Source organism: Anser cygnoides, chromosome Z (assembly GCF_040182565.1).
Source record: "Anser cygnoides isolate HZ-2024a breed goose chromosome Z, Taihu_goose_T2T_genome, whole genome shotgun sequence".
NCBI lineage: Eukaryota > Metazoa > Chordata > Aves > Anseriformes > Anatidae > Anser > Anser cygnoides.
The window spans coordinates 50,078,059-50,097,566 of NC_089912.1; the positions used below are offsets into that span (position 1 = coordinate 50,078,059).

The following is a 19,508-nucleotide window of genomic DNA, read 5'->3' on the forward strand; positions in this document are numbered from 1 at the left end:
AGAACCTAAGTTGGTCTGCTGTTTGTTTTATTATCAACGCCAGGTTTTATATTTGTTTTACTCAAAATGAATGACTGAATTCCCATTACCTTCAGTACTGTCGCTTGGAAGTCCTAGGGATTGTCTTTGGCCTGCGTCTGTGTGTGCATGTGCTTATATGACGTATTATTTACCTGCAGTGTAAGGGTCTAAAAAGTGGTGGAAGGAACACCATACTGGGGAAACTGTCAGTAAATGAGAGCAAAATCACCACTCCCTTTTAGAAGAGGCATTATAACATTTGTTTGAAAAGGGGCAACAGCAGAACCAGCTTCGCTTTCAAAACCTGATTTTGTCTTTGTTAAGAGAAATAGTTTATTCATGTTTTCTTCCTTGTAATTCTGCTCATGACTAGGATTCCTTCTAACTATACACTTGATGCTTCAAGGAGTTGCAAGTTCTGTTAATGAAAGTAGTGGGGACATATAAGAAAAGACTGAATAATAGGGGTAGTATGCATTGCTTCACTCCAGGGGTTGCTGAGGAGAGTTATGTTTTTGAGAGTTTCTGTGTAGAAAAAAGGAATATACTTTTATGAGGCTATATACTTTCCATGAGCTTAGGACCAGCAGTGGCCTTATACCTCTAGAAGAACAACAGAGGCTAAAAAGAACAAAGAAAGGCGATTGAAGAGTTCAAACAGATCTCCAAGACAAGGCGCAAAATCTGAATGACTGGAGACTTTTAAAAAGAAATTAAGACAGGGTAGATTCTGTCTTGGGGAAAGAGGATGCTGGTGGATCATGTGTATTTCATGTAACAGCTGTTTGCTGCTATGGTAATACAGAATAAGGACAGAGTACTCCAAAAGCTTTGCTACTTTGATTGGCTTTTTTTTAAGATTAATAAACAACACATCAGACAGCAGTAGTTAAGTAAGTATCCTGCATTACCTGTACAAAAAATATATATAAATACAAGTTTGCATGTTTGTTTTCTTTTTAGAAAAGGAAAGTGTTCTTTTGTAAAATATTCAGAAATCTTACTGAGATGCTGCCAAGTCACAATTCACAGAACAAACATGTGAAATTAGATTCACACTGTGCAGAGATGACACAGTGGCTCCTCCAGATCTGATCCTTTTTGTTTATCCTCAGCACGGTTACACAGCTACCATTCAACACGTGATCATCTGAATATACTTAGCTATCAAACAAATGTAAATACTTCCCCGTGCTTTTTGTTAACTACTGTACTAGAAATATCCACCACATTATTATTATTGTTATTATTGTTATTATTATTATTATTAAGGAATTGTCCTTCATTCCATGCATAACTATCATTTCACAAGTTAAAAACGCCACCCCTCCCTCATGTCATATTTTATAAAGCACTCTGTGCACAGTGAAGCAGATCCTCAATTAAATGCAAGTGAAAAATACAGTATTACCATTGATTTTAGAGGAACAAAATTCTGGGGAGATTTAAAAAAAAACACAAATAGTTTTATCTGGACAAAATAATGTACAATTATTAATATTGCACTTTTTATACAAGAAATCCTAATAAATATACACAAAAGATATACATTTACATACATAGAAAGACATTCTTCTTTTTTTAAATAAAAAGTTACACGGAAGCTTAGCAACACTATTTCTTGAAGACCCATTTGTAGTGAGAGCATCCACTGCCAAATGTGTTTTGAAGCAACCAAACTGAAGACAGTTTAATGTCATGAATCTGACACTGACCTCAGAATTAGATTCCTGGTTTTGCTGAAAAATCCACGTTATGGAAGCTGTAACACAGCAGTACTTGAACAGCCTTTCATTAATGTACCACAAGGCCTGAGCCCCACTGGGGGTGAAGCACAGCCAAACCTTTGATTTAGAGATGGTCTCAAGTCAAAGCCTCAGATCCAGACAGCTCTCCTTTAAATTTTTATAATGCTCAAACCTCCTACTTTGCAAATCCCTTCTAATTTTAAAGCCCTATTCAGAGCAGAGCAGGAATTGCCCAGGAACAAAAAGGATGAAGCACTTCAATGGATGAATAGTCACTGCAATTGGCTAGGGAGAAAGACTCACAGACGACACATAATGTATGATGTCTGAGGCTCACTTTTTAGATCATATTTTTAGGGTGTTATACTTAGGCTTAAAAAATATTCTGCTTTGTAGCACCCATTTTGTTGTGGGAGGCAGCCAGAGAGGAGCAAATTTATTAAAATTTATTGACATTAGTCCTCTGGGACTGATGCTGAATCTATTCTGTTTCTACCGAGTAGGAACAAAGCCAAAGATATCAGAAATTTTTTCTACTACTTGACTGAAAGGCTTGGCTGTCAGAAGAGAAAATATTCATGTTAGCAGGAAAGGAAAACCCACTTCCTCAAATTTCTTACCCAAACCTCAGCTCTGAAAGAACCTGAACTCTGGGAACTAGTACTCCTATCTATTCCTATGAAGTGTTAGTAGGACGTAGTACTCGAAGCAGCTCTTGTTACCACAAATGATATTTTTCCTGCCTGTGTTATGCACAGGACAGCATTTGCAGGTTTGTGTTACAGTCTGTTAGTAGCAGATCATACTTTCTTTCCTTCTCCTAGATAATAGCTAACATCACCACCTCATCTCTGTGCTGAAGGCAACACTCCCAGTGCCAATCCTCCCTCACAAATACACCCTGGGAACATTTTCAGATGTCTTCTAGACTCACTCACATTACACAACATTGTTCAACTTTCTCAGACATGACTCCGGATCCTCAAAGATCGACAGCTATCTCCCACTGAGATCATTTGAAGGCCTGGGAGGAGAAGGAGAGAGGGGTATAGAAAGGAAAAAAGGAATCCAATCTTGGTTCTAATAATAGGTTTATAAAGCAAAATCATATGCTTATATTCCCAAACTAGTCTAAGATAAATGGTCTGTATACTTCACAGATGAATGTTTAGTTTAGTATTTTTTCTGTTTTTTTTTTTTTGTATTCTTTTGTATTTTTTTTGCTTTGTTTTGTTTTGTTTTCTGCAAACCCTATGATCTGTCAAGCTGTTTGATTCTTTGATTCATGTTGTGGTGGTTCAATGTGATGCTAGGTTTATGTTTTGATCCGCTTTCCCATCTATCCATTGGAGTATACCCAAGTGTGTACATACATTTTGGGGCAGCCCCACTCCTCTCAGGCCCTTTGCTGGTGACATGGGATTCTTTGACTTTTTGTTTTCTAACCTTATGATTATTTTGCTGCATTCTGTCTCCCAGATTTATAGGAGGGAAAACTTGTCAGGTCCCTTTACAACAACAATTTGGTAAAAGGTTTTCATTTTCCTTTTTTTTTTTCCTTTTTTCTTTTAAAGGGAAATAAATAAATAAAATGAAAAAAAAATCCATTCCATTTATATTTTCTGTAAAAGTCCTTGCCTCGGTGAAGCAAAGGCTGTGATCCCCTTGTTCCTCCATTTTCATTGCATTTGTCTTCAAGCTTTTCCACAAGTCCCACAGCAGCGTGATTTGAACTGGGTGAGCTGGCAAAGTTTGAGTTGCTTCACTTTCTCGCAGTACCTTGTAGTGTCTCTGCACTCCACTGCCAAAGGAGAAACGAAAAGGAGAAATGGTGGTGAGGCTATGAAAGAAGGACTTTTTAACTGAGAACATTTCATAGTGTGGCCAAGAGGGAACCAAAACAGCTTTGTACTGGGAGGCCTCACAGTGAGCATGACCTTGACTTGCTGCAGATGCTGAGTGGGGACTTCATGCAGCCAAAGGCTCAAAGGAGAACACGGTGGGCAGCCATTGCTTTCAGAGCATGAGGAGAGCTTTTGGGAGAGCTTTTGAAGCTTCTCCAGCACTCCTGTGTCATCTACTGGCATTCTAGGGAAGCTCTAGAGTTTCCTAACAGCTGTTACACCGAAGATGAAGTAGTAAATTAAACTGGAAACTTCTTTAACAGAGTAGCTCAAAGGTACTTTGTCCAATCTCATGCATTTCAAAAGAGTGTGTGGGAGTGCCTCCACAGCTGACCAGATGTTGTGTTGTGCTTTTCACGTGTGCCAAAGAACACAGCCCAGGGTGGAGATGTTTAGATACTTTAACCTACATTTCAAGTTCCCTAGGACTTTGGTCCCTAGTATGATTCGGACAGGTTTTGAGGCCTGCAGCCTCCTGCTTTTGAGTTGCAGGTTGAAAACTGTCCAGTATCTCAGCCAGACCTTGTGTGCATTTTTTGATCTGATGGAGTCCCACTTTCCATATTAAGGCTGGAAAAAGGGATCATCACAGGGCAGTTATACAGCTCACTGCAATAACATCTGTGTTTTTCTTCATGTCTGTACCACTAATGGACAGTCGGGCCATTTTACATGGTTAGCAAGGGGATACAACGCAAGTCAACCCCACTGGACACCACTGCCAGCAAACTGCAATGGGCACCTTGTCCCCCATGCTGGGAAGCTGAGCTTTGGACACTGCATTTTGCATCGGTTCAGGCTGGAGGATCCCCAGGAAGCCCAGCTGTGATGCCCAGCACCACAGTTCTGGGAGATGGCTCCATATGGAGGACCCAAAGGCCTCCTCCTACCTCCTCCATCCCACTCCTCCCCTCTGCTCAGGAACGTACTGTTCTCACAGGGCGTGATGTTGCAGCGCTGCCAGTTGGCCGGCCGTGGTCTCCAGGAGCAGTAGTGCTCCAGCACAGGCTTGTTGGTGCGAATGTGCACGCAGTCCACGCGCCGGGACTGGAAGCCGTAGTTTCCGCAGGTAGCTGTACACACGGTCCACAGGCTGACCCTCCAGTGCACGCCGCAGATGTCAGTCCAGCAGTTCTGAGTGCTCAAAGGCCTACGGGCAGAAGGGAAAAGGGGCCCTGTCACTCACTGTGCTGCACGAGAAGCAAGTGAGTGCCACTCTGGGCAGCACGCACGCTCTGGGGACTGCAAGCCTTGCATGTTCCAAATATAATTTGTTCAGAGCACGGTTTGGAACAAGTCTTCGCTTGGGGCAAGCACAGGTAAGCCTCGTGCACTGAAAGGCAATCTTGTAACTACACTCAGGGACCAGACCCTCAGCTGGTTGCCAGCTGGTATAGCACAACTGGAGTTAAATGACCATTTGAACTATTTGAGGGTTTGGTCTAAATACCACTTGCCATTAAATGCCAAACCAGAGCTCCACTGAAAAGATGTAATGAAAGAAGTGGCAGCCAGTAAAACTCAGAGGTTTGTTACTTGCTGATGTCTGTAACCAGTGAGAAACAAAAACAGTTCTTAGAAACCCTCCTTTTCCCTTTAACCCTGTCTCAGAAGGGAAGAAGATTATAGAAGAACACTTGGTTCTCTTCTTTTCATCACAAGGACAATTAGAATACATGTTGTGGTGCCAAAGAGCCTCTAATAGTTTTCAGCCATAGTTAGGCTTGATTTACATGGCTAAATGTTATGGAAAATAAATATGTTTTTATAATGTCAATAGTGGAGCTTATCTGTAGGAAAAAAAAAGCTGTGGAGTCCGTTCTATCCAATGAGCATTTATGTCTAATTGAGAGATAAGGAGAATGGCAGCTTTGGGAGTTCTTTCATTACCAGCAGAACCGAGGTAACAAATGTGCCCTTGGTCTAGGAAGAGATAGCATGGCCTTTCAGTCAGGATTTGGCATGCCTAGAAGGCTATTCAGTTGTTAGATAGCTCTCTCTTTTTTTTTTTTTTTTTTTTTTTCCCCTCGAATGAATCAATACTGAAGTCTGGGCTTAAGCCTGCTGAGATTTATGCCACATAATTAAACAGGTTGTACCATGACCTTTTTGTTACCTATAGAAAACACGAAAAATGTCAGTTAAATCACTAGTGCATTCAAAATCTATGCAAAAGACAGTGGTTTCAGTTGTAAGAGACTCCTCTCCTACCTTGGTAAGGCACTGCATTGATCAGATGACACAGAAGTCCCATCTTTGGTCTGGCAAAGTATCTGTCTGTGTTGTACAGCCAGTCGTGGTCCAATGCAAGGCCCATTACACTGTAAACACAGAGAAACACTTAATGGAAGTAAAAGGCAATGTTCCCCTTTTATAAGACTGCTGGTGAAATAAAGTGCATACTGCCATGCAGTGACTGTGAAGCTTGCAAGCACTTCCTGCAGCTCTGCACACTTTGGAGGCTGAGCACGCAGTCATCTTTTGTCCAGCAGTATTAAAACTGTATTTCTGTATCTGCTCTGTAGATTTATTACCCTCTCCTCTTCAATAGTTCACTCTTAAATACATCTGTTAGGGCAAATAAAATACTCTCACATCGTTAGCCAAGATCCTATGATCCGTACAGGAAATCTCAATACTTTCATTTCACTGTGCATTTTGCAGCTTGAACTATCACAATTTATGGGAAAATTGTTAATAACCAGGAACATAATGGACCAAGGACATATTCTACTACAAACCACAATTTGAAAGCATTGCAGAACAAGAAATGAAAGCTGCAAGCATGACAAACAAAGCAGATCTGCAAGTTTGGTCCAAAAATGAAGTTATCCTAACCAATTCAAGTGTCTCAGCTGCACACTTGCTGTTTAACTCTTATAATCCTCTCTTTGATTAAACTGCAATTAGATATTGGTATGTAGCATGTGTTTGTGTTCTTTTAGAATTAAATCAAATGTTAGGAAGCAGATTGTTTACTAAGTATCTGGAAATTATATTCCAGAACAGACTGGGGGTTTGTTAATGTGAAGAGGGAGGAAGTTTTGGCAGGAGAGGGCTGCTCTCTCTTCCACACTTATATTCTCCTCCACTGCTACTAGACGCTCCATTTCACACTACCATGCACTCCTCAAATAATGCTCACTTCCTGCTTCTGTTTCTTCCCTCCCTGATAATTGGAAGAGAGAAGAAAATGACTGTGCTGTTTCCCATGCTCTCAGTCAAGCCCCTTGTTGAGCAAGGTGGGTGGAAATGTCATTCATTGGAGCGTGTGGAGCACTTCTGCGTTACCTGTAGGACTGGCAGTCCTCATCAGCAGCAAGCTTGAGTGACTGCTTTCAAAACATTATGTGATACATAGCACAGGTCAAATAGCCCACGAAATGCCACTAATATTAAATGGGAGGTGGAAGGGAAAGAAAAGGAATTAGTTCTGGAGGCACAGAGAGGGTAAGTCATCTGTTTTTCTCTGTTCTTTGGGAAAGTTAGTCACTGCACCTAGGCAATGTGGACCTGATGGCCTCTTCAGAGTATCCCATGATACTACTCAGACAGTCATTGAGCCACAGAGCCACTGAGCCAGTGGTACATTCCTAACTGTAATCAGATAGCAAATAGTCTTCTGGCTTAGAGACTGAGCTGTATAGGCCCATGTGGGACATCATTTTTTTAAGTAGGAGAAATACTATATTATAATGCACGGAGGTCAGGTGCAACAAATGAATTCAGATCTCTTTGATCATCTTGTCTGAGTATGATGTCATGGGGAACTGGATAAACCATAATGATCTAAAAGCAAGAATGAGGTAATTTTTTTTTGAAAGGATAATCCAGTCCTTACCTGGAATTCCACAGGGACTGAAAATTGGACAGTTTGTTTCCTTCATAAAGAAAGATATTTCCTTGCTTACTCATAAATGTAATACAATAACTCACTCCTCTTTCATGAGGGAAATTTCCAAAATACACAAGAGTTTAATGAAGATGTTTTCAACTAGTGAACAAAAATAAGTTCTAGTCTCTGAAGATTTTTTTTCTAACATCATAAGAAAACTGATGAGGCACCCTGTATTGTGCATGATACTCTAAGCAAATACAGAATGCATGTGGTTATAAATAACAAACTACTATGTTACGTTAACCTCTAACACAATGAGATAGCATTTGTCATTGTTTTTAAACTGGCTTACCACACACTGATTAGAAAAGGATGCAACGTATTTCATAGTAGCTGACTATGTCAGGACTGGTAGTTAATACTCTAGTAACTTTGTTAACCTCTTCTGGCATTGCAAGAAGCCTCACTTCCTTATCTTTTATTTTTTCCTTTCAAAATGTTTATTCCACCAAAAGTGATGTTAAAGCAATATTAGTATCTGCTTTAACTTTTAGAAAAATTGTCTTCCGTAATTTTAACTCTCTTGTTCATCCTGGTATGGTATACCCCTACATGAGAGTCACCACTCTGGAGATCTTTGGACTTAAAAGTTTCAAGTTTCTACCGCTAAGTCTGGACTGTCGTGGATTCATCAGCCTTCACATATGGCTCAGTCATGCTGGAGTGGAGAGAAAAGGGAGGATAGTAATGACTGGTCCTAGGTTATAATTGAATGTGTATTGGCGAGTATCTTTTCAGGAGATCTCAGCTCACAGGAAAAAAAAAAAAAAAAGACAAAGCAAACTCTTCTCTGGATTCCCACGATAACGGGATTTAACTCCAAATACTTGGAACATTTGGTATTTATGGAAAGAAACTTCTTAACATCTGATCATTGTATGAAGCTGTAAGGAGAGAATTTGAAGATCTGAAAAGCAGCATGAAGTAATCTGAAAATGCTTGTAGCCTCCTATTCTGCTTTTCATTGTGAAGCTAATCAAGAAGACTCGTACTTTATGAGGTTCTCAGGCAACATCAGAAATATTTTAAAACTGTGTTCTTGTACAAAACCCACCAAACCTACCACGACCATCAGTCCTGACTCCTGACAGCCAAAACTGAGACACACTCCATGGGTGGTAAGGGCAATTGTAGACGCAGAGAATGCTATTTCCCAGACTTGTAACCTGTCATTATAATGAAGATCTGCAGATATTTCTACTGGGGACAAAAGAGGGGTCTGCAGTGGAAGTCCTGTTCACAAGCAGTTCTTCTGGGGACTGCAGGAAGCTACAGAAACCCAAGCATGCAGTGCATCAAATCTGGAGTTCAAAGAGCTGAGCAAATCAGTAGCCTTCTCGAAAGCCTGCAGACCATAGCCTCTCATCTTCTGTCAGCTCTCCCCAGCCCACACTATGAGGCTGTTTTCAGACTGCTGGCATGCTTCTTACCTGGCCCCAGGAGGAGGCCACCCACTCGACACAGGGTTGCCTGTTACAGTTCTGAGTGTCCACGGGGCGCTTGGACACCTGGACACAAGCCTCGTTCGACATCGGGACAGAGCTGCCTTTTGCTGTCAGCCGCTGACATGTCACTCGCCGCATCTGGATGCCTCCACCGCAGCTCCGTGTGCATGAAGACCATGATGTTACCATCCATCTGTCAGAGAAAGGCAAGGAAGTCAGGGAGCACATACGTGCTGTGAGCGTGCTGCCTGCGGTATCATCAGTGCCAACCAGAGTTTACGTGTTGGCCCCAAGAATGGCTTGGTTCATTTGGGCCATGACCCTGGAAAGTGCTGAGTGCCTCAGCCTCCTATAGTAGTCACTGAAAACTGCTCATAGGATGGAAGCCGGGAAAAGATTATATTTTTTATTTAAGTATCTCTCTGACAGTTCTTTGGGCCCAGAATTCATATTAGTTTTGCCCTTAAGGTTGTTTTTAAAAGCCTAGTAAATATTGCTAGCCCAGTCACAGGGGTTGGACATGGCTGCTCTCACACCACTATGCCACAGGAGCCTTAATCACAGGCAACAATAACAGCTCCAGCAGTGGGTCACAGGGCTTGATCACAGGTTACAGCCACAGGCTGCAGCCAATTTTCACTCCTCAGCAGAGAAATCTGTCCTCATAAAGCTGATAGCGTAGCTCTCAGGGCACTTCGAACTTGCTGCTGACAGAGGAACCAAGAATCTGCTGGTGCGTGTCAGGCCCTGCCTGCTCTGTTACCTCCCTGACAGCTGGGGTAATATAGTAAAGCCTGATGGTTGCTCAGGGATGGAGCTTGTAAATGGACAGCACAGGGACAAAGAACATATTTTTTCTTTCCTCTTGAGCTTGGACTGTGCATTTAACTGCTGAGGGTCTAATCCTGTATGTGCTGGGGTTTAAAACATCCAGCATAACTAATAAAAGACCTGTAACAACAAAAAATAATTGTCCAGGTCCAAACTCTTACCAAGATGGACAGTACATCTTGCCTATTTAAGGCTGATTAGGTGAAACACTCATACAGTTGGATTTGGGAAGAAGATACTGGTAGGAACAGGAAGGACACAACTGATTATTAGTTTCCTGAAGAGATTTATGGTTGTCAGCAGTTTGCTTCATTAAGTTTCAGGATACACAGCAGGAGCTGTGTGATATTGGGGGGAAAATAGTGCCTATCTCATCCCTCAATGGCAGTGTTTCTGGTTACTTTGCAAAATAGGCGATAGGTGTTCTCGAGCCCCATGGAGAGGCATCCGTTACTGCTCCTCAGTTTCTGCAGGTGATTAATTCCTGAGGTCATAGAAACAAGTATGTGAACAGACACACTCCTGACAAAGAAAACAAAGACACAACTACTTTTTTTTTTTTTTCTTGCAGTTCGGTGAGGTTGAAACTGAAGTTTTTCCCATCCCTCCCTCATAAAGCTCTGCCCTGCATTTCAATCAACTTTTATTTCCAAGCATACATCTCAACAGTTTCTCAGGACCTGAGAGAGGAGTGTGGGTGGCGGTACTGTTCAGGAAAGGGATAAAAAGACATAAACCATTCCCATGGAATTTACGGCCATCACCGTAGGCAAACTGCTGTTAATGAGCACGTTTCATATTTCATCAAATCTCTTTTGGTTTCCTTCTTATGACTCAGCTGGCAACTCAGAAAATAGTTGCCTGCAAAAATGGGTAAGAATATATTAAAAAAAGGTAATTAAACAGGACCTTGCCATATACCCAAGACACAACCATAGTGGTAAATCTGGCTGGTTAGTTCTCATCAGGTTGCTTAGCACCTCTCCTTGCATCAGATTAGACTCTTTTAATATAAGTGCCAGTCCCAAATCACTGTGTTGAATGAGGGAAGTTGTACTAAATTTCTCTTGAGATCCTGACCACCTTGTGTTTGCTTACTCAAGAACACCATGTCCACAATGGACATAAGGGAGTGGAGGGAATAAAAAATCCAGAAAAATACAGAAAAGCACTTACACACATCTCAGCTAAGGAGCCACTGGATTAGAGAACGGGGGCATTTTTAACATGGAGAGAGTATAACGCTAACCTAACTCTCTGGATAGACATTGGGATGTATTCTTTTTTAGACCAATGGGTGGCAAAGGAGGAAAGTGTGTTCTGCAGGGAGAAAGCAGCAGAACAAGGGAAAGACCTTAGTGTAGTCAGAAGTCTTTCAAGCTGTCATGACTCCACTGTGTTTATCAGTAACAGAAAGCAAAGGATCACAGGGGCACTTAAACTGAGACAGTCTGTAAAAGGAGGCAGACCTCTGTCTGACCCCCTTCATGCCCACAAAGTCCAATGGGATGTGCTAATTTTACAAAAGACATTTCCACTCTGTGAAGGGAATTCAGCTTTACATCTGCAGCTGCATTTCTGCCTGTTTTGGCATTCAAGCAACACAGGAACTCAGATAACAAACAAAGAAACAAAACCTGCTGCAAAGTAGCTGCTAAGTCTAGCTTCTTTGTCTGTTTTGCTGTTGGAATCAAGTCTTATGATGCCATGTGGAATACAAAAAACATATGACCCTGAAGTTCTTGGGTGATGAAACTCCTGTGTGTACAGAGCTGTGTACAGGATAGGCACCAAATTTACAACCAACACAGGCTGGAATTGCCCAAGAAAACTCAGCCCATACAAGTGTATGAGATGAGATGGGCTATGTGTGAGGATGCTGAGAGAGCTTGCCCATGTCCCTTCAAGGCTGCTTGCTATCATTGTTGAAAGGTTATGGATACCGGGGAGGCCCCTGACAATTGGAGAAAGAGAAGCATTGCCACCATCTTCAAAAAAGGATGTAGGGATGACGTATAGGGAACTGGTCAGCCTTACTGGGGTGCCTGGGAAAATCCAGAAGCTAGTCCTTGTGGTTCGTGTTTCTGCGCAAAAGGAGAAGATGACTGTGAACAGTCAGCCCAGACTGATCAAAGGTAAGTCATGTCTGACATACCTGATTGAATTCTGTGATAAAATGACCAGATCTGACGACAAGGTGAGGGCCATGGAAACCATTTACTTGTCTCCATCAATAGTCTAATATCCAAGCTGCATTCTGGATGGGTTGACATGGCTTGCGTGAAAAATGGGTTTGACGATGAGGCTCATAGGGTGGTGATGAATTGTTTTTACTCTGCCTGAAGGCTGTTAACAAACAGGGTCTTATGGGGCTCAGCATTTGTCCCTGTTCATGTTCTTGTTGGCTCACTTCTATCAAGCTCCCCCTGATGGCAGCTGCACCCCTGGGCATACTGAGAGTTTCCCTCAAGTTTTGTGCCCTGCCTAGGTGAAGCCCTGAGCAGCCCGGCTTGAGCTCAGCCAGCCCATGGAAGCCTGTGATTCTACTTGGCCTTGATGGGCATTATTAATGAGTCATAAAGGGAAAAGCAGAAAAGGTAGACTTCTTAGGCAGAAAAGATAGGCTTATTGGACAAGTTTTCCTGTCATTCAAGATGTTTCTCCATCATCCAAAATGACAAGTACCAGTAAATGTCTGGAAAACACTTTTCAGCCTTGATGTACCGTATTTCTTGTGCTGTATTTTGATCAATTATGAAACAATGCTGAAAGCTGATATTCAAAAGCACTGATCTTCCGGGAAGCTTTGGCTCTGGGTTCAGATTTGAAATTTGCAGCTTAGACCTCTCTGTAAGTTTGATTTACATATTATTATTATTATTATTATTATTATTATTAATCTTTTAAAAATCTGCCACCATATTGTTAATCACAAACAAAACTCAGAGAAAAACTGTACAGTGCTGGCCCTAAGACATGATGTCTTTTCAGAGTGAGTTGATGTAAGCTCTAGGGCAGGCATCTTTTCTAACTAGTCAGTTACTGGGACAGCTTTGTTTCCAAGGGTCCAGATTATTACTTCTGGGGCTTCCTTTCTTCTGTTCACTTTCCAGTCATTGCTATTGTATGTGGAGAGTACTGAATTTATGCTAATAAACCACAAAGATACTAGGTCAATGTTTTTTCTCTAACGAGGATCTGGTCTTGAAGGGTCTGAAAATCTGCTAGTACTTAATCGGAGGTAGGAAGACAAGTACATTGAGTTCTTTTACTTTACAGTTTCAACATACAGTAAGTACTGTCTGAAGGCCCCATTTAGGGTGAAATCTTTCCTTTCATGAAGTGCAGCACTGTGCTCCCCCTCCCCATGTAACGTCAGCCCCCGGTGAGGTTTACGAGTTTAAAGAACTGGTGAGGCTTGAAATGGAAATGAAAATTCAGTTTTCTACCTCATTGTAAAAATGCTGACTATTCCCACTGTCAGGGAAGAATTCAAAAGTACCAAGAAGCTGTGACCTTTGCTAATAAAGAGTAAGCAGTAACTTTTCAATCCATTTCTAACATAACTACTGAAGGAGTAAACACTGTCTGTACCATTTACTGTCAACATTTTCCACAAATCTTGCTACTAATTCCCAACTGTCAAAGTTAAGCACTCATAAATTCCCTTTTAGCCATGACTTTTCCCCAGACAGGCAGTGGCAAGGCTACAATGACATGCACTCCAGCACCAAAAACTTTTCAAGTACACTTTAAAAGCATATATGACGTAGTAACATGGTAAGGACAAACCGTGAAGGGCAGTCTCTCCTGTTGCATGCGATGGGCTGCAGGGCTGGCTCGGGCTTCTCTTTGCAGTGGGATATGTTGACTTCAGTCCCATCCAGTAAGCACCTGAGCTGGGGCAGCTGCACCCCTTTGTGGCCACAGGAAGCAGAACAAGCCATCAGCTTGTCCACTGACCACTGGTATTCTGCCAAAAAGCATGGGAGAGACACATTAACATTTAAAAACTGTCAGCGGGAGATCCTTAGAAAAGAGACTAATTCTTTTTTGTAACAATGTCCCTCCTTCCCCCCCCCCCCCCCTTTTTTTTTTATTGTGCTCAGAAGCAACATGGAAATTGAATGATGCTGTAGCACAGTTCAGTGATGCCAAATGACAGGTATGTGGGGCATCACAAATCCCTGCATTTATACAAACTTAGCTGGGTAATTCATTCAGCCTATTTGTATGTTAGCTGTCTGTAAATTAGTCAGAAACTTCAGAAGGCCATTGGGAGAATGAGACCAGCAAGTACTATGGCGAGCATGTAAGCTCCTGGTATGCAGCTAAACATGACATTGCAGAAAGCCTCACAGCTGGTATGTGTGGTACACATATCTCTAATTTAAAAGATAAGCAGGTAGTATATGTGTGAAAATAACTACCTTCTCAAACACTTGTGAAAAAATACAAAAAAGGGAATTTTACAGTGACGAAGTATGGAGCATCCTTAAAAGTAATATAAGAATGATTTCATAGGATATTAAGCTCTTCAGATTTTTTTTCATTAAATGATATTTTTAGTTCCCAGTGATTTCTTCCTATTATATTCAGTCAGATTATTTTATTTTTATTTTTATTTTTATTTTTATTTTTATTATTTATTTATTTTTTTTGTGTCGGTTCCCGAAAAAGGTGTTAATCCTTCTGGCAATACATCCTTTATTCACTTTTCAGAAGGCTACCAATTCACTTTTTAAGGTCCCTAGATAGTTCATAAAGCTTGATCAGAGTTCTAGACCTTTGATAAATATCAAAGTAGTGTAGTCTGACTAACTCCCAAGAAGTCCCCTGGTTCGTTCACTCCAGTTGATTTTGTCAAGTGATTTCATACCATGAACATTTATTGCAATGCAATTCAGTGGATGCAATTACAGAGGTCAGTAAATATTTCATATTCTTCTTTGCAAATCTACTCTTAAAACATATTTTAAACCAAATTTTAAACTCAAAGAACAACATAGTGGTGGGAAACCATGGCATCTGCAAGGAAGACACAATTTGGCCTTGCCTTTCACTTTTGTGAGAGCTTTGAGACTGAGATAGAACTGAAGACACATGCTCAGCGTATTGCCAAGCATTAAAAAGACCCATCCTGTTTTCACTTGTCACATGAAGGACTTTCTGAATCTTCTGGAAAGCCATTAGACCCTCTCATTGAAAAGTTTGGATCACCCCAAAGTAGGAGAATGAAAGGAAAGAATGGGCTTATAATCTGTTTTAACATCTTAAAGGTACACTTTCAAATTCGGAGCTATGCATTCAAAAACACAGTGTACATACTCATTCTTAACCATTTATAATTGTGAAGGGGTATGATTTGGTGAAGGACATTTCTCACCATGTAGATTACAGAGATCATCCATCCTGAAGGTGAATGAAGGGGTCACAACACATTTTAAATTTTGTTGCAAAAATTAAGGAAAAGTTAAATTATTTTCCTCTCCGCCCCTGACAACTGTGGAAATGAAAGCTGCATATTCTGGTCCAACCCATCCACACTGCTCTGTTCAGTGACTTTGTCGCCTTCAGTTTATTTCTAGGGTAAAAATAACAGTGACAGCAGTTTTACAAGCAAAGGGTTTTCAAGTAAGTAGAGACTGTGTAACACTGACTTGAGAAGATTAACAGTGGGTTTTCTAATTTTAAAGATTTTATCTCAAATTTCTAGTTGACACAGCAGCTATAAGTATAGCTTGAATTATCAAGGTGTGCTACATGCTCAGCAGGCCAGAAATATCAGATGTCATTTTGGGAAAGTGACACTACGAGTGAAACCTAAGACACTGCAAGTTATTTGCTAGGCCTGCAAATCTATATCTATGGAGGTAAAACATCAAAACACCTACTTCCTGCTGTGCTTCATAGCCCTGGATTAAGAGACAAGAAATACAGGATAAGAAAGGCAACGCATGGAAGTCAATGCCAAGAAGCTTCATGGGGGAGAAGGACTGAAACCAGAGAGTTACCTTGAATTGTCAGGGAAGTATTTTGTATCAGTGAGCCAGCCTCATTCTGAGCAAGACAGCTGAATTCACCTTCAGGAGCATCACTAATGTTGAATATCTGAAGAACTCGTCCTGCTGCCAGGAGGTGATGCCTCAGACCGAGAGGCTTGCCGGAGTAAAGCCAGGTGATGTTTGGGGTTGGATGGCCATCCACAGCACAACCTAAAAAATAAGGACATGAAATAAACCTGCTGAGTATTGAACTTGTTGTAAAATTACATGCCCTGAAGTGGGCAAAAATTAAAGGAAAAAATCACTTCCATTCATTTTTTTCCTAATTTTCTCATAATGATAAATACAAACATTGTAGTAGTGAGTACCTTCTTATCAGCTGAAAGAAAAAACAAAACAAAAAAACAACACCTCTAAAAAGCCAGTTAATCAGCCATATGAAAATCTCAGATCAGTTCAGAAATATTTATATCAGGCATTCTAAGGTTCCCATTAATTTAAATCATTCTCATTTCAGTATTCAGGAAAGTGGCAGAGTGAAGTTACACACCTAGCATAAGCTCAAGAAACATTTTTCAGCAAGCAGTACAAACAGAACTTGCCCTCCAACTCCTCTATTTTAGCCACAGGACCACCTTTCTCTCATTTTTTTTTCTTTTTTTTTTTTGTTTTAATTTTAATGTATTAAACATTAGAAGTTTTATTTACACAAAAGTTATCACAAATTTTTCATTGCATAAAAAAATGTTGAAAAAACAAAGATAGAACTGAGCTTTTAGAGGTTGTTTATCTCAGTGATGAGCAATTCGTCAATCCAAGCCAACCAAACCTAGCAACTGAAGAAAACTGGCGAATCTGTAGCATCATTTGGGAGTGCCTACTTATCATCAGATCAACTAATGAGGTTTAGGTTCACGGTGAATTCTTTGCCTTTTGAGCTAATGGAGGGGGTGTATCTGTATGTTATTGTTTCCTGTAGTCCTCCTACCACATGTACACTTTGCTGGCTTCACTGATGAACTGTACACAGCAGAAATTTTGTGAGACTTGATAATCGATGGAAAGATAGATGAGTATCAATGGACAGATAGATAAGTTACCTTGCATATTTCCTGGGGGAAAAAGAAAGAACTGGACAATTGCCATGATGCAAACCATCCACATCGACTTCAGGGATGGGGAATCAGAAAAGCCATGCTGAAGGGAACCTGTACATTATTTGGACTGCTTGTGAATTAGGCTGGTCCTGAAGCTCCAGCATCTCTCTGATACATAAAAGGTCTGGCTACGTTTCTAGGGGTGCAGTCTACACTGGTTTTTAGCTTGTACAGCAGCTTTATGCTGTTCTGTTTAAATTAACACTTACGTATAATGAATCACTTTTGTCCTTTTGTCTCTGCAGTGAGGACCCTTTCTAACCTTGTTTTGACTTTAGTCACTTCCCTAAAGTAACACTAGGAATTGGGCTGCTGTATTCTTTACTTATCTGCCTTTTGCCACTAATCATACCTCCAATTACACTAACTCTGTAGCAGAATATGCTGCCTTGCACATGAGAATCAAAGTTTGCTTGCTCATACAAACAAGAAGAATTCATTCAAGGTGGAAAAAGCCAGTGGTGACTGACCCATGGCATGTCACAGACAATTACATGCCGAGAGGCAGATCCAGGGACTGGGAAGGGGGTCTTCACAGCACCTACATCTACTTCTCAGGCTGTTTGCCACTCAGGAGGATGAACAGTAGGCCTCTCACCAGTACGCTAGCCACATGTGGCTTGACTCTGTTCCTCATGCCCTGCCTGCATCCTCTGTGAGGCAAGGCGTTGGTTAGACAAGACTTCCCTTTAGGGCTGGTTCACTCTTTATGAAATACATATTAGTGAGTGCAAGGACTCCCCAGCAGAAGACCCATAGGGTACACAATAGCCTGTGCAGTTGCAATGGTAACGTTTCACTGGCAAAGGTCTAGGTAATACAGCTAAATCTCAAAAGAAGAAAAAAATAAAGAAAAAGAGTTGAAAAAGGGAGAATGAGAGATTGCTCATTGCTCACAGAGGTCACTTCTCTTCCTGTGTTCCCCTTTTATTTATAAGGGTAAAGAGTCTTTGTTATTTCTTTTAATTTCCTTGGCAAAGTCTAATGTAGTTTTATCCTTGGCAGCTCTCTTTCTAACATTACATTTCCACTGCATTTGCTTCATTTTACCTTACGCCTTTTGTCCTTTCTAAGCACTGATGTTTTTTCCTTCTCTTGTTCTGAGAAACAGCTCTACCATTTTCCAGGAGATACTAATTCTCCACTAAATAAGAGATGTGAAAGGTATCAGCCTAAATGGTTTAAGGTTGTGTAAGTTAAAAGCAATAGAAAACAAAGGAATACTCAGGAAATGGACAAACTTAACAGTAAGTGGCCATATTATTTTTCCCTACAGAATACTGCTTGACTTGTAAGATAATTGAAGGGGTTTTCACAGGTCAGCATATAGCCATGACAACTGACAAAGACATGCTGTGAATTCAGTTTTACTGTTGGCATTTGCAAATGGTTTGAGCAGGATAAATGAAGAAAGCAGAAAGGTCAGTTTGACATTAAATGCAGAGGACCTGAAATCGATTTCAGTGTGCAACTAGTTCTAGTTCATGCCTGTTTTTCTTTTAAAAATTTTATTGCCAAGCAGACCCATATAGTCTTCCTGTTACTATTTCACTGATCTCGTATACTATTTCTTCTTTCAAAATGTGTAAATAAAATACTAGCTAAAGGATCAGCCAGTAATCAGTAATATGGGGGGAAAAAAAAAAATTCTGTTCCCTTGGTATGCTTTACCAGTGAGTAATTATTACATTTTTTCACATTTAACAATAAAACTTTACTAACACCTAAGAGACTCGTATGTAATGGATACTCCTTATTGGTCTATGCAGAACAAGAATCACGCACATTTCACAAGTGACATTTTCTATGTTTCCCACATTTATGGACGCATAAACTATGGGATAATGTTTTATGCATATTAAGTGAGAAACAGAGTACAATAAAAAAAAATCTTCCATTAATACCCATTTCTAATCTCCCAGGAAAAATTTAAATGCAATTTAATGCAGATTAACAACACATATTCTCTACTTCCTTCCATTCCTGTGGACACTGATGGCTTTATCCTTCCAAAGCTCAACATCTGTCCCTATAATGCAACAAACAGCTTGAGAAGGAAAAACTGGCTGTACTTCCAAACAGCCCAGCTATTGCAGAGTGTTAGTATGTCAAGACACCTAGGGAGATGGGGAGGAGAATTTTTTTTGGGACTAGTTCTGAGCGGCAGAAGTTGTGGCATGAGAGGGACCTTCTTCAGTTCTTACCTAGAGAAAGAAAATATTGCCTTCAGCCTCCCTTTCAAAGGCCGCCACAGCTCTGAACTCATTCAAAGCCAGAATGAGTCACAGATGTGCAAAAGCTGGACAAACAAACAAAAACCTAATACCAATTGCATCTTTTAGTAGGAATGATGTTAATATTTCAAGGATAACGAGGGGGTATTTGGAAAAGGAAGATCAATGTTTCACAACAATTCTAATAATTTCTTGAGAGGAAAGAGCAAATGTACAGTGCAGATGAAATTCAAGTCCCCGTTATATATTTGTGACATTCACTGTA

The 19,508-nt window shown here is 40.7% G+C and overlaps 1 protein-coding gene across 6 annotated transcripts in view; it reads right to left on the minus strand.

The window, feature by feature from the left end:
* Positions 1 to 815: 815 nt before the first annotated feature.
* The window catches only part of ADAMTSL1 (ADAMTS like 1), a 481,138-nt gene continuing 462,445 nt past the window's right edge, over positions 816 to 19,508 (minus strand). For all 6 annotated transcript variants that reach the window (XM_066987715.1, XM_066987719.1, XM_066987716.1 and 3 more), the window contains 6 exons: positions 15,862 to 16,062; positions 13,640 to 13,820; positions 9,002 to 9,209; positions 5,885 to 5,994; positions 4,603 to 4,823; positions 816 to 3,570 (listed from right to left, as the gene is read on the minus strand). In XM_066987715.1, the coding sequence (XP_066843816.1) occupies positions 3,464 to 3,570; positions 4,603 to 4,823; positions 5,885 to 5,994; positions 9,002 to 9,209; positions 13,640 to 13,820; positions 15,862 to 16,062 (1,028 nt within the window). In that variant the 3' untranslated portion in view covers positions 816 to 3,463. The remainder of the gene's footprint in view (positions 3,571 to 4,602; positions 4,824 to 5,884; positions 5,995 to 9,001; positions 9,210 to 13,639; positions 13,821 to 15,861; positions 16,063 to 19,508) is intronic.